Source organism: Cavia porcellus, unplaced genomic scaffold, assembly GCF_034190915.1.
Source record: "Cavia porcellus strain 051 isolate PalLab524CR breed Dunkin Hartley unplaced genomic scaffold, mCavPor4.1 scaffold_6, whole genome shotgun sequence".
Taxonomy (NCBI): Eukaryota; Metazoa; Chordata; class Mammalia; order Rodentia; family Caviidae; genus Cavia; species Cavia porcellus.
This window is the reverse complement of record NW_026947489.1, coordinates 9,389,647-9,405,677: the sequence shown is the minus strand read 5'-3', so window position 1 is coordinate 9,405,677 and position 16,031 is coordinate 9,389,647. Positions and strand designations below refer to the sequence as shown.

Genomic DNA, 16,031 nt, shown 5'->3' with positions numbered 1-16,031 from the left:
CTGAATGACTCTGCTTTTTAATTTTAATTTACTGTTTTTCCCTTTACTTCTGCTGTCACCTTTTCTTTACCTTCATCAGAAAATCTTTTGAGTAACCTAATTGACAGTGGTTTGCTAGACGAAAATAAATGTATGGCTTGAAGTAAAAGCTGAATTTGTTTACCTTCTAAGTGTAAACAGAATGAAAGCAATATTTGCCCCTGAAGCATTTATGTGTAGTTAATTCTTGGGGCTTTTATATGTGACACATGCTGATATATCCGGAAATTATTACAAAGAGATAAAAAACAATTGTTACACCTCAGATATTATAGACACATTTATAAAAAGTTTTATAAACTGGGCTTGGTGGCCCACATGTATAGACTCAGCACACTGGTAAGAGGATCATAAAGTCAAGTTAACCCTGGGGAAGTGTAATGACTTAGGGAGACCCTTTCTCCAAATTAGAAAAATAAATTGTTGTTATAGCTTGGTGTGGTGACACATGGCTGTAATTCTCAACACTCTGAGAGGTTGAGGCAGCAGGATTCAGAGTTTGAGCTTAGCTTGGGCAAGGAGACCCTGTCTCAGAATCAAATAAACCAGACAGGGGATGTAGTTCAGTGTGAAGACCATGAATTCAATCCCAATACTGAAAAAAAAAAAAAAGTTGCATAGTGTCTTGTTAATAATCATTTGACAGAAACTTAAAAAACAAAGCAATGTTTTTATATATGGGGCTTAATTTTGGTGCTTCTCATCAGCAAGTGTTCTCATCTCTGAACCCTTACTGAAAACTTGCTAGATTAAAATTTAAGCATGTAATTCATGTGATCACATCTCTGCTACCTGTTTTGTTGCTACCTTTGAAAAGGTAGTAAAGGTCAGTTTGGGACATTAATGTGATTTCTGAAAAGTGAATATGAGCCCAGCAGTTATACAAGAGTTAATTCAGAAATCAGCCAAGCAAATGATTTTGCTGATACCCACTAACAAGAATATAAAGTGAGTCATTAATCTCACAGTTATTTTAATATCTGAGATTGTATGGAAATTTTGACTCAAAGGCATACTTAAAATAGAGTTTTTTAACTAGTACATATTGTTTATACAGAATAATAAGTTTCATTGTGCATATTTGTATTTGCATACAGTATTCTTGATGATTCCTTTCCCTTTGCACCACCTCATCCCCTACTAGCTCCCTGTAGATTTTTATTTATTCTGTTCCACTGGACTTTTTTCCTTCTGCAGAAATAAGTATCTTTGATGGTTCTGCTAATTCTCCTGACATAGCTAAATATATTTCTGAGGGAATCTGAGGGTTTGCATATTTTTGAGATCTAGAACTGGACACTAAAGGGATTTAGAATCAGTATCTACCAGTGACTATTCCAGAGTGAAAATTTAGGGCATCCTTTTGTATGCGTGTAGAAATCAAGGGCAATTGACCATTTCCATAAAAGCTAGGCAGAAATTTATAAGATTGACTGCTATTTCTATTACTTAAATATGAAAGTTACCAAGCGATGCCTAATGATAGTTTTAGAACTTTAAAAACTGCTAAAATTTTTGAGGTATATTTTAAAGGTCAATATGAAATAATCTGGTTTTTTCTACATTACTGAAGGATATTTTCAGATCTGAGGTGTGCTTTCACCTGAGATAGTCAGGAGGTTTGTCACTAATGAATAAGACTCGTAAAAAGAGACCTGCTTATCTGTTAATAGTTTTGCTAAGATTAGGCAGTTTATATAAATTGTCAGCTTCTGACAATTTAATATATAAATATATAACATAAGTTGTCAGCATGATTTAGAGTGTTTGCTCTAGGTTATACCAAACATTTAAGATATTTAATTTAGGTATTAATTTACTCACATGACCAGTTAGATAGTTTGTATTTTTCAGTCTGGCAGTCAACTTTGTGTTCATTCTATTGCCAGGTGCATCATTTTGATTTATGTGGTAAACAAATCTAGATTTATAATTATATAGGGAAAATAATTGATTTTAATTGAAGCTATTTATGCATCTGTAGGACACTGGCTAGTAGTTTAACAACTATTTAACATTATATCTTTTTCACATTTAACTTGAGTTACATAGAGATACACATTATATCTAAAAAGTTTAAAGTGTTAGAGAGTTTCTGTTACATCTGATGGTGGACTTTCAACCTTTAATTTCATTCTCAACTGAGTGTAGTCCCTAATTATGTTTGTCTTCTTTCTTTCTAGGCACTGATGTATAGGCTGCCAAGACTATATTGGCTTACATGGGTTCATAGAATAATGTTGACAAGCCGCATCATTTATATGTGTGATTTAATCTTTGAGTCAGGTCTGGATAAATGAATTCTAAATTTTTTCTATTGTCTCAATCTACATTTGATGACAGTTATTGGATTTTCTGCTGGAACTCAAGTGAGTCAAAGTTGTATGTGATGATAAATCCTTAAGTTATTTGGTGACCCAGTAATATGCAGGAATACGATACGGTTACTTGTTTAGGAACATAAACACTATGCTATGTTGAGCAACACTAAAATAACACGCTTTATTTTGGGTTCTAGGGTCTTGATCATATAAGTAGAGCTCATCACCATGCATCTCAGTCATGTTGTGTATTTTGATTGACCTCCTAGTATTTCTGTATCCATCTTCCCTCTTAAGTCTGTGAGCTATTGGCGGATTTATTTTTCTCAGGGCCAATGTTCTTGGAGTTGCTGATGTTATTTCTTTACCAGTCTGTATCTTTGTTTACTCTGCAACAAAATGCTTAGTTCTTTTTTTGAGTAGCAAGCTGTTATCTTGTTTGTAGTTTGTGTGAAATCAGAAAGCACAGTAGTTCTAATTTGTATCACTTAGTCAAAAGATATGAGGACATCCAGTGAAAACAGTCTGCAAAAAACCCTTATTATTTAGTCATTTAACCCAAGAGAAATTGCGGAACTATGGTGCAGTGAAGGTCATTTGGTTTTGAACAGATCTTAGACTTATTTATTATATGGTTATTTTTGTATGTCACTCTGTCAGTATAGATTTTCCTTTAACTGTGTGAAGCAAGAATTGTGTTTCTAACTAAATAAAGTTCGCCTGGTATCTGTGTAGAAATTAGTTGGTGATTTATCTTAAATTTCTAGTTTCTAAAGCTCAACAGTCTAGATTGTTCTTTTGATCCCAGCTAGAATGGAGAAGATGAATTCACAAAATTTCAACACAGTAGTATTATTTGGCAGTAAGACCTCATAAAAATGATGCACACTGGGGAAATGTTCGTTTTGATACTTAAATTCTAAAGAACTAAGTATCAGTTTTGAATAGGCACCTTTACCAGTGGATACTGTTTGCTCTTAAGTCCTGTAGTCTTTTTTTTTTCTTTTTATTTATACATTCCTGAGTAGTTGTATTCTGTGAGATACAATTCTAACATCAGGAAGAAATTGAGTACTTGTCTGATGCTTTGGCCTAGTGGGGTTTTTTGGTGACAAATCTTTGTCCCTCGTAATTCACAAAAATTTAGCTCTCAGGGATCAGGTGTGGTGATGCGTGTTTTAAATGTTCATCCCTGTAAAGATTGATGTACCAGACACTTGCAAAGAATGTTTTTTGATTTAAAGGTATATTATTATCAGAAAAGAGAAAAATAAACCTGAAATTTCCAGGATTTTAAAAAATTTTAAGTATGCAGAATTCTTTATTAAAATGCTACCTAGAGCTGATACCTGTGGCCAAGCCTAGCATTGTGCTGCAAACACAGCAGGCATTCAGTGGACACTGATTTGTCTGAGCAATGTAGCTACGTGGAATTATGACACGTTGTTATTATTCAGCATCTTTCTTGTGGGAAACAAAAATATAGTCACGTCATCTTTCAAACCATCTTTTAAGCCTTTTCCTGATATTACTAATACACACTATTTATGTTTTCCCCACGCCTGGCTGTCACATTCTCCTCGTCATGCCCAGTCACCTCCTGTGGCAGTTAGGATGGGTATTTGGAGGCTAGCAGAAGCCACAGAGTCTCACAGGCTTGACACAGTATTGGGACATTTCCGTTTCTCTTGGGAGGCAGGGGGTATTGAGGACACTCTTAGAAGCAAGGTGTCTGATGCTGTTCATTCTCATCATGTAAATGTCACTCATGTGAAAAAGTCATTGCAGGTCATATGTGGAAAAGTGTGAGGCTCACCACTGGAAACACTGCCGTGCATTTTAAAAACAGGCTTCGTGTGAGCATCTTACCTTAGTATATGCCATTTCCTACAAAGGAGCTTTACAAATTATTGAGAATCCTGAAGAGAATGTTTGTTTCTTTATACTTTATTTATTCAATCAATTATTTATGTCTGTATAGACTCAATTGTATTTATTTTGTACTTTGGATTACAGTCCAAACTATTTGAAGTATTTCTTTGCTCCAGTTGTTCATCTTCGGCCACTGATTCCTTTATCCCTTGAATGTACTCTAAAGGATTTTCTTTGTACCTTTGTTTTTTCTTTCTGTACCATACGATGCTCCAGGCTCATCTTACATATTTCTTGCCCCAGTCTTAAAATCAACCATTTCTGTAAGGACTCTTTGTTCTGCATTGTTTTCCCTTGACCTTGTAGGAGTTATTCTGATGATGTCTACTTCATTTATTTAAAAATAGTAGGTAGTGTTTTATATCAAGTTTTATTTCCAAGAGCAAGTTGACAGTTTCTGCCTTCCTTGGAGAAGTTTGCAAGGAAAAATGGGATGTGAACAATGCAAAAGGTAGAAGTGGGTTCTACTCCTTTAGATTGGTTGAAAATTGTTGTGTGCAGCCAGCAAAAATCTATCACTGCTACTTCTTTTTCTGCAGTGTGACAGGTTGCCAGATGGCTTGTCCTTTCCCTGTCTAAAGGTTTAAGTCATATGGGACCTGGCACCCCACCACCGGGGAAAGAAGTAGCAGTCTTCCCAGTGCATAATTCTTGGAGTGGTTCTGTTTTGATGTGTGGAGGTCATTTTGCCTGTGTCCTTAACTTTGATGGAATTTGGGGAGCTAGGATTCCACAGTCAACATGGAGAAAAATCCCTTTTAGCTCTAGTCTTTCCAGAATTCTTATGGAGAAGCTGCAGAACTATTGGATGAATGCGTCAAAGAAACCAATTTCAACATTGTAGACTTTATTCCTTTCAGCATGTGAAAAACCAATGTTTAACAATGTAATCTCCTTGTAGATTCCATATGTTCCATTTTGTCTCTGTACAATATTCACTGCATATATGTTCTTTTAGTCCTGATTAGAAAGAGTAGGTAACTTACCGTTTCTGCTAAAAAGTAATTCAAATGAAGTAAGTCGGAAGATACATTGTCAAGAGAAGAAAAAGAAACAGTTTTGCTGGTTTTCAAATTCCCAGTGTGTGGTTTATTTTCTTTACGATTTTTCCAAAACCTGCATGGTTGGAAGGAGGTAGAATTCTGAAAAAAAGTTTTTGAAATCACCTTGGAGGGCACTCTAGTAAGATCATTTTCTCTAAGAATTTATCTCAGTTCTTTCTGTAGATTTATTATAAAGTGCTAAAATTTTAAATTCATCGAAAGTAGACTTTGTAGGCAGCTATGGTTCTTGATTATGTTTAAGCATTTTCCTGATTGTTATTTGATTTATTTTTAGGTTGACAAGCTCTTTGGCCTGCAGCCTGCACACACCCAGAATCCCCTCCCCATGATGTTGTATGTGCACAATGGTTGTTAGGCAGTCCCTATCCCAGGAGAAGGGACGTTCTTCTGTAAGGTAAGCTGACGTGGGGTCATCCATCATCTGTGCTGTTTTGAGGGAAAACCTGTTTTAGCTTTTACTTTTTCTTTTTAAATCAAATAACATGGCGGGGAGAGTGGCTCAGTGGTAGAACACATAATTAGCAATTTCTGCACCCTCAAAAATTTTAAATAAAAATATAAAAATTATGAATCCAAAAAAAAAATCAGTTAATGAATACTAAATATAACACTTGTTGAAAGAAAATCCAGGTTTGTTTTTGTATTATTTCCATCTTTTTCTTAATATAATACACCTTTAAAATAACCATTGTTAGAGGTGATTGTTTGATCATATAGTAATAGTTTCTAGTAATTCCTGCTGATGATCTTCAGCATTTTATTTTATATTACTGGAAAAATATAAGCAAAAACCTATCCTGAAAGGATTTTTGTTTTAAATCTATAAGACAAAAGACTTAATTTCAGAATGTAATTAAATGAAAAGATAGAAGAAAATTTTGTTTGTTAAGAGAACAAATTGTCAAAAAATCTCTCATTTCCCAGTTCTCTCTGACAGCATTGCTATTACCAGTAGCATGACATTTTTAAATCACATCATTTAGTAGTAGTATTTACCTTGTAATAACATTTTATATATATATTATATATATATTATATATATATAATATATAATATATATATAAAACCTCATCACGTACTTTTACGCTGTGACAATTCAGCCTAAGTTAGGCTTAGTTTGTCTGGTACAAATGGACACTTGTATAATGAGTTTTACATAATAAATTACTGTTGATAGCAAGATTATCCTGATATGTCTAACCTACATAGGAGAACAAAATGTCTTCAAAGGGCTGTATCACAGAATTTTTTATTTTTAGAAATAGAAGCTACTAATTAAGGCATGGGTCTGATTTATTCTTTCAAATTAGTCCACTTTGAATGTCTTCCTAGAAGCTTGTTAGTTGAGGTCCCTCTGTGTACTTAAGAGTTTCAAAACACACTAAAAATGTTTTTGGATATTCATATATAAGCTGTAACCTCTCAGCATTTCATTTTGGGATTTTCCTTTTTACTTTTTATATGAAGAGATCTGTCTCTTTTTTTTTTTTTTTTTTTTTTTTTTTTTGTGCTGGGGATCAAACTCAAGATGTACTTGCCAGGCAGGCGCTTACGCCTCTGAGCTGTGTCCCAGCTAAAGACCTCATTTTATACTGGGTTTCAGTATGTGTGGACACTGGTTTTGTGACCTAACAGAGATTGTGGGAATTCTAGGTTTTTTCCTTTAATTTTTCATAAGGTTTATTAGCAGATTGTTTAGACTCTTTAAGAGTTTTAAAATACATGATCTTGCTACTATGTTAGAGGATTTGGGAGATAGAGGCTTAGTAAAATACACATCAAATAACCTAAAGCGGAAAACACTGACAGAAAGAAACTAGAAATAGGCCAGGGATGTAGCTCTAAGGGCCTGTCTAACAAGTGCAAGGTCCTGAGTTCGATTCCCAGTACCAAAAAAAAAAGAAGGAAGAGGAATAGATGAAAGGTGAATATAATTCAAACATTTTAGTCTCATTCAGTTAACTCACCCCACATCTTGTTGCACTAGCCTTTACACCTTGAACTAAAAATAAAACACTGGGCTAAAAGTACAGTGTTGTCGAGCTGCTTTAGACAACCAACCTAAAGGTGTATCTGTGTCTGTGTTCACTGGGAATCAAACCCAGGACCTTGTGCATACTGGCACTCTACTACTGAACTATAGCCTCAGCCCTAAGTGAAAAGGATTTATTTCTTTTTTTCTACTCTGCTCTTCATAATTAAATGTCTTTAGTATTCATTGCATATGAATTGACTTCACACTTATTAACTCTGATCTGTGATCACCACCCTCGGATAGTTTACAGCTTCAACCTCCATAGTGCACCATGTAAGTTAGAACTCCTAAAACAGGTACAGTCTGACCCACTGCTGTTTCCTGTTTGTTATCTACTTGGTATTACCTCCCATTTTACATAAAATATAGCTGTTATGTTCATAAGTTGTTTGTTTTGAGTATACAAAAGACTGCAGAAGAAATTTTCTGCTCAGGAGTCCAGGGGTTTTATGCCTTGTTTTCCCTTAGAAATCATTAAAAATTTTGGCAGGATTACTGGAATTTTTGGTCTTAACAGATACAAGTTAACCAGTACTGTGAACAGCATACTTAAGTTTACTGATTTAGCAAATGGACAGGTTTGTATTACCTGATGGCCACAGAATCAGGAGCCACTTCTAAATTTATTTATTCTACCTTCCCTGAAAGGCTGATCCCTGTGACCTAATGAAACCTTGATAAAAAGTGGACTCAGCTAGGATGTTACACCACCATTGTCGAAGGAATCCTGAACTCCAGGAAGAATTGCAGATTCAGGCTGCAGTGGCTGCTGGGGATGTTCACACCGTACGAAAAATGTTAGAACAAGGCTATTCTCCAAATGGCCGAGATGCTAATGGCTGGACCCTGCTTCATTTCTCTGCAGCAAGAGGAAAGGAAAGATGTGTTCGAGTATTTCTGGAACATGGAGGTGAGTTTGCTAGAAGCAAACCTTTTTCCCAAGGAGAAACTTAAAATGAAATCATGTTTAATTTAAAATTTGTGTGTGTGGACAGATATGTGCAGGTGTGTAATTTTTAATGTTTCCCTTTTGTTAAGACTCAACACTTTGTTCTCCTTTACAAAGATTTTATTGAACAAAATATTTTAAAACCACATTGTTTAAGAAATGAATTTGGTGAATGGTCGGTACCCCGCTCATATGTTGCTTTTAGATAGAGCCATGTTTTTCCAGGTCATTTCAAGTAAGCAACCCTTCTGCACATATGTAGTAGTTACTTTTGCTTTAGAAGCAGAAGTAATTGTGATATTTACTATTGCAGAATTGCACACTTCCGGTTGGTAGTTGCTCAAGCAAAGACATAGCACAGCTTGATCCCCACTTCTTGACCCTGATCATAATTTAGACTTTGAATTTATCTTCTATGTTGGAGATTTTCTGTTCCTATTTTACTTGCAGGTTTCTAGATACCTACAAGACCAGTTATCTGGGATCTATTTTTGTATAAGTATATGTAATTGGAAATTATATGTCACATTTTGTTGTTGCTTCAAAAAACTATTTATTAGGTTTTTAAACTATTCATTGTCCCAAATCAATTTGGTGTTTCCTCCAGTTGAATTTCAACCTCTTTGTTTTCTTAATGATGGAGTATAAATATTTATCATTTATACATACATTATCTCTATAATTTGTGATATAAAACAGTTTAGTTGAGATTCAAGTTACAGATGTACCCTTCTAGGGCCTGAATTACTCATTAGCAATGACTTTATTTCATTCTTAGGCAATCCTTTGTTTCAAGAGTAATCAAACTTGCTTGCATTCTAAAGTATAAAAAAATGTTAGAAGTTCAATGGCTGCCATAAAGATCCAATAAATTATGTGACTATTAATGTAAAGTTTGTGGTCATGGACTAATTGTAAAAGAGGCTAAACCTGAGACTAGGAATAGTCACATGCCCCCAGAAATGGGAATTATATGCCTGACATAGTTGATTCTCAACAGGACCTAGAAATTTGCTGGCATCTTCTCATTTTCTAGCTGACTTACACATCATTTCACCTGGAAAACCTCAGTTCTGTAAGTTAATGAAGGAGAAAAGTAAGTAGAATGCTAGGAAAAAGATCTGAGAAAAACCAAAAGGTAGATTAGGACTTAAAATTCTGGCAGTACTTAGGAAAATTAAGACTAAGATGAGAGTTAACATTTTTGTTTCCACCTAGAGTGTCCTTAACATAAATACAGTAAACCCCTATACCCCTAGGACCAGCCCAATCCTTGCCTGCCCATCTCTGCCTAGCAATAACCATGAGTATCGGCTTGGTTTGATGCTTATACTTTTGAATCATTGTACAATTACATGAATTCATAAAAATTATGTCATATTGTATACAGCTTTTAAACATAAGTGATATGCTGTCTTACTAACCTGCAGTAGTTTTTGTTTTGTTTTGTTTTACTCAATTATATGACTTAAAGATATTGTTACTATCTGGGGTCTATTGGAATGTGAAAGCAGCCATAGATGATATGTAATGGGTGTAGCCCATTACAATAAAACCTTATAAAAACCAGTAGTGGAGGAAAAGAGAAAAACCAATGAGGGACCACATTAGACTTTTGGGACACAGTTTCTAAACTCTTCTCTTTATGTGTGCACATGTGTGTATATTGAAAAAACTCAAGAGATTAGAGGTGAAGTTCAGTGGTAGAACTCTTGCTTACCATGTACAAGGCTCTAGATTTGATCCCTAGCACCACACAAATGCAGAATGATAGACGAAATCATACACTACAGTTCATTCATTAGAAGTGCACAATCCAATGACTAATTCATGGCGTGGGGCATCCATGACACCATCAGTTTTACAATGCTAGCATTATTTCAAAAAGAAACATCATATGCATTCTATATTAACACTACAAATTTATTCTTTTCAATGTGGTATTTATGATATAGGTACAATGTTATTTTTACCTTACTTTTTGAGAATGAAACTTTGTCCATAAATTTTTATTTTCGGAGACCATAATACATACATACATGATTAAAAACCTAGTTAAAGGTACTGTAGATTTTGAATTAGGGATAAGTAGCTACACTTTAATCCCAATCACCTAAGCTCTTTTCAGAGGCAGTCACTTTTTTTTTTTTTTTCAGACAGGGTCTCACCATGCAATGTAGGCTGGGCTTGAGCTCACTTTTAGCTCAAGCTGGCCTGCAACTCTCAGCAATCCTTCTGCCTCAGCCTCCCAAGTGCTGAGATTACAGGCGTGTGCCAGCACACCTGGCCCGAGGCAGTCACTTTCATTGGCTGCTTTGTGTATAGTACTCGGCCGCGAAGTGTTTTTCCACCTGCTACCTTCTAGCTTGCTCCCCTTTTGAATGTTCTGTTTTGTATCCCTGATTTTTGTTGTGTTGTAGCTTAGTGATAGTTCCTTGTCAGTCTGCACTTTTGTCTCAGATTCTGTTGTATGGATGCCGTTTGTTTATACTAAACTCCTATTGGTGGGCAATTTAGATTGTTTTCATTCTTCTACTAGAAATAGTATTGCAGAGCATGTCCTTCACCGATGCTTTATGTATGGGAGAACTTCTCTCTTGAATAATTCCTAGAAGTGCTTTTGCAAAGTTATTTTTTAAAAAATATGTAATGACAAGTCTTTCCCCAAAGAGGCTGTAATTACCCAATGGTAATTATAATTACCCGTAGTCCTTACTCAGCGGTGGGATAATACCCATTTTCCCAGTAGTGTACAGCCAGATGGTTTGCTGTTCCTTTGTGATTTACTTTTTTTTTCTTTTAACCAAAATGACATATGAGTAACAAAACATTGTAAGACTAGGCTTCTGTCTGTTTCCTATTGACTATTGACTTTGGAATTGTTTATACATCCCCTTTGTTAGCTGTATTTTGCAGCAATCTTCCCCCTACTTTGTTATTTTTCCTCACATTCTTGCTGTCCTCTTATTGGGCAGAATTCTTCATTTAAACATAGGTGAATAGTACCTTCCTTTGGGTTGTGATTGATGCCTGTTGTGTCTTGTTTAAGAAATACATGATACCACAGAGTTAGTTTTCACTGTATTTTCTTCTAAACATTTTTATGACATTTAGGTCATTATTCTACTGGCAATTATTTTCGTTTATTCTAAGAGATGTACAGGTGCAATTTCATTCTTTCCTACCATCAGGATAGCTTAAATTATCCCTTTCTTCGTTTCATTTCATTTCGTATATATGTGGTTCCTCTTCTGAGTTCTTACTTAGTATCCCAGAATCAACAAAATGATGTCTTAATTACTATTGCCCAAAACAAGTTTTGATATTTTACGACATCACAAATGTTTTGGAGAAGCCCTTCCCTTGTTCTTTATTGCATCTCCTATCACTTGCCTACGATGCTTTTCATGACACATTGTGAGTCATTTTTGAGGAATTATTTGGCAAGGAAGCTCTCCTTCCCCTCCCTCACGTCCCCATGGCTGCACGTGGTGCTTAGGGCTGTCAGCGTTTAGTGTGGTCCCGCTTCTGGTCTCTAGATTGTTGTGCTCCATGTCAGGTCACGCTCTCCACCCTCGCACTGTAGACGTTGCAGCACGGCCCAGGTGGCTGCCCTCCCTGTGGCACCACAGCTTATGATTGTCATGCTAGAAATCTAGAAACCATCATGCAAACATTTCCCCCCTCCCCTGATGTGGCCAACTGCAAAGTCTCATTGATCCTGCCTGTTAAGTAGCTATAAAAGGTTTTCACTTGAAGATACCGCTCCATTCTTCAGCAAGGAAACCTCTTTCTTTACCACAAGTGTTGGATTGGTGTTTTTTATCCCCACATCTAGTCCTGTCCCCCTGCAGCAAGCCAGTCTCCAAATAATATGGTGCATGAGAAATGGAATTTAAATGCACCATTTGGGAATCCATCGTTGCTTTCCCATGTCCCCTGGATACTGTCCCAAGTCCTTCCTGTGATCCGCACACAGAGTCTGCCTCCTCTCCTCTCCCAGGAAAGCTTTGAGCAGCACCCGCCTCTGCCTTCTCACAGTCTGAGCCCCCGGGGCGCGTCACTCCTGTGCTCCCTCTCTCTTGCTCATGCCTACCTATCTCAGATCTCACCTGCAACTTTCTAAGGAAAACCTTATCTTTCCATCGGGCATAGTCAGATCTTCACAATGTCCCTGTAAGGGACACTTACATTCCTCTTCTGTTGCCCCATAGTACCTGTTTGTCATGGTACCTGTCACAAGCATAATGAATTACTTTATAATTTTCTATTCAGCATCTGTATCTGCAGTTAGTATGAAGCTTCTTGAGAGCAGAACCTGTACCTGTTTCATTTTCAATGAGATAGAAAACTAACACCAGCTCTCCAAGATAATTGTCTCCTCCTTTCAGAGATAAGACTGATCTTTTCCTTTATTGAAAGATACTGATTGAAAATGGGCCAGCCTAGGAGTAGAATTAAAAAGTTGCCCAAATTCACCATACGTGTCTTCAAAAATTGTCGAATAGGTGGAAATTCATAGGAAAAACTTAACAAGAAACCAAGAGTTTTTGGTTTTTCTCTTCCTCTTCCCTCTTTTTTTCCTTTTCTCCTGCTGTATGTGTGGGAGGGGTGTAAAGAGAAACAGATCTCACAGACAGATGAGGAGGCCGTTTGGTCCCGTGTAAGTATTTACCTAATTCATATATTTATTCAGGAGGTGCTTACTGAGCACCTAATATTTGTCCGACTCTGGAGATAGAGAAATAAATGTGGGGCTAGCTTTCTGGCATTTCATAGTTCAATGACTAGGTAGGTTTTTAGCCAGAATTTACCAAACATTTTATGTATGCCGAATTCTTTCTAATAATTATATGGAGTTAATAAGTTACTGGTATTTTACCTTGGAAAAAGTAAACCACAGAAGACTGATTTGCCCAGGGTTATTCACCTGAGTAGCAGTGGAGCTTGGATTCAAACCATGCTCTTTAACCATGGTTCTATACTGTCTGGAGGGAAACCAAGCGGTTCTGCTGGAGCAAGTTCAGTTCCATGTGTAAGGTCTCCTGGGGCAGAGTTGGGGCTGGGAAGAGTTTCTGGAGGAAGTAGAGTTTGAGTGGAGATCTAGAAAGGTGTCAGACAGGAGTGGGAGCTTGGAGCAGTGGAGTTAGTCCAGATACCCTGCACACTGAGAAGGGCTGAAGAAGAGAACAAGCTTGTTTGGTTTTAGAAACTGAAAAAAAGTTGAGTGTACAGTGAGACATCCTGTCATTTTTTTCTAGAGACATTGATGAGCCTTCAAAATATTTGATGGAGAGGAATGGGAGCATTAGATTTGTATACAAGGAACATTCTCAATGTGTGAGCGTTACCAGTCATGTCTAAGACATGCAGCAAGTAGAACAGGGGGCACTGGAGCTGGGAGTCCAACAAATCAAGAGTAACTGAAGTTTCTGGGCTGAGAACTGGAGAAGAGAGCTGCCATTCATTGCAGTGCTGGTGATTTGGAAGGAGCAGGGGGAAGTTAGATGCACTAAGTTAGATCCTGCTGATACAGGATATCAGCATTTAATACAAGCCACTCACATAACTAGAAAGTGTTTATGTGAAGTATCTAAAAGGATCAAAGTTAGCAGTTTTGAATCCATGCACCTACCTAGTGAAACCACTGATGGGGCTGCCCTGGGTGAAAGAGAGAGCGATCTGACCAGAGGATGGAGCCTGGTAGAGCACTGCTCAGCGCTGTGATGGGAGAAAGACCCAGTTCTGTTGAGACAAGGAGCAAGTTTGATTGGCTGAGTGGCACTGTCGGCATTCCAAAGGGCAGGGGGTGGGGTTCAAGACTGGTTCAGCCTAAGCCTACGCCATCCATCGCATGGGGAAGCTCTGTACATTCCAACTAAAGGAAGTAGTCTATTACAAGGGGAGGAGCTATAGAAACCCATTATTGTCTTCACTTTGCAGTTTTGAATATTCAAAAATATCCCAAGACCATGTTAGGCAATTCAAGAAGATAATGTGAAGAGATCGAATCTTAGTGCATTTATTTATCTCCAGTTGGTGCTTTTTTGTAAATTGGCTTTGAGGACATTAAAGTTCTAGAGGTTAAGAATATAGAGCAAATCCCCAGAGCAACTGGAAAAAAGCAGCCCTTGTCCCCTCATAATAAAATAAGTAAAGTCTTCTTGGTGAAACGTGAAGGTGAGTGTGAGAGATCAGGGAGCAATCAAAGATACCCACAGAAAAACTATTTTTTGCATTTCAAAATGTGGATGATCGCAAATACAGTGAAGCAAATACCCTGATGAGACTTCCTGAGAACCCTTCGATAGTATTAGAGCCTTAAAAATTGCAGATGTCTTTGCCCAATAAGTACTTCCAGATTATTACAATTTAAGTCAATAACTAAATTAAATTCTACCAGTTCATACCTAGGACATAATCTTAAAAGCAGGAAATATTTTCCATATGAAAACATTATCCTCCTTCAACATAACTGAAAAAAATGGAAGTATACTTGATGCTGAAATATAAACAAGGGGTTAATTAGTTAGAGTATGTTTGCAATTACATACAATTTTTTTCAAAAATGCATAGAAAACCAAAAGCCTATCACTGCTTTGAGATTTGTGTTTAGGAAATGCAGTGTTTTACACTTTGAGTGGTCCTACACAAATAATGTATTTTTTTGTTTATTTCATCTCGAATATAAAATCGAGGCTTATGAAACTGTTGTTGGGTTTATAATATATAAACTGTTAGTAAGTACAACAATAGTAAAGCACAGAAGAGGGAACGGAGAGGAGACTATCTTGAAGTAGTTTCTACTACTAACCCCAAAGTCAAAACAGAAATGAAATAAGGAGGAAAACAGTAATCCTTGTAATTGAAACTGGGCATATAACTGAAAAACCTGGCAGAACTGAAGACCAAAAACGGGTTCTAGATTTATTAAATTAGTAAGTCATTAGCTAGACCGATGAGGAAAACAAGAGAAAAAGTATAACCAATTTCAAGGTAGAAAAGAGATATCATTACAGATCTTGTAGATATCAAAAAGATAAGGACTATACTGAGCACCTTTATGCCATTTAAAAGAAACAGAATCCTTAAAGGGTGCAAATTGCCAAAACTGTCCCAAGGGTAAAACAGAATAATGTAATACCCATATGTGATTTAAGAAATTCAGTTCATAATTAAAACTATCCATACACGGCTGCGGATTTAGCTCAGCACGTAAGTGCCTGCCTTGCAAGCAGGCGGTCGTGAGTTCGATCCCTGGTACCGAAAAAAAGATAAAAAAAAAACTATCCATACACAGTGTTAGGCCCAGCTGGCTATTTTGTTGAACTATTTTAATTATTAAAGGAACAAATAATAATCCTTTACCAGACTCTTTAAGAAAGCAGAGGAGGTACCACTTTCCAATTGCCTGCTTAATTACAATGGCAGAAAACAAAGTTACAGACCAGTGACTGTCATGGCAACAGAAACAAAAATTGTTCACAAAATATGAGCAAAATGAAATCTATCAGTGTATAAAAAAAGATACTATATTATGGGGAAGTATTATTTCTCTCAGGAATTCAGGGTTTGTTTCACATGTGCACATCAGTAGGGTGACTAATTTATCATAAGAGAATAGAAGATACCAAATGAACATTCCAATAAATGTAGAAATTGCATCTGACTAAATTATGCAACCCATCCCT

The 16,031-nt window shown here is 36.5% G+C and overlaps 1 protein-coding gene across 2 annotated transcripts in view; it reads left to right on the top strand.

Moving 5' to 3' along the window:
- Positions 1-16,031, top strand: part of Asb7 (ankyrin repeat and SOCS box containing 7) — a 39,381-nt gene that overhangs the window by 1,192 nt on the left and 22,158 nt on the right. Inside the window, exons 3-5 of one of the 2 annotated variants that reach the window (XM_063249923.1) lie at positions 2,223-2,408; positions 5,631-5,750; positions 8,040-8,301. In XM_063249923.1, the coding sequence (XP_063105993.1) occupies positions 8,091-8,301 (211 nt within the window). In that variant the 5' untranslated portion in view covers positions 2,223-2,408; positions 5,631-5,750; positions 8,040-8,090. The remainder of the gene's footprint in view (positions 1-2,222; positions 2,409-5,630; positions 5,751-8,039; positions 8,302-16,031) is intronic. The other variant, XM_003475275.5, reaches the window with a different exon arrangement.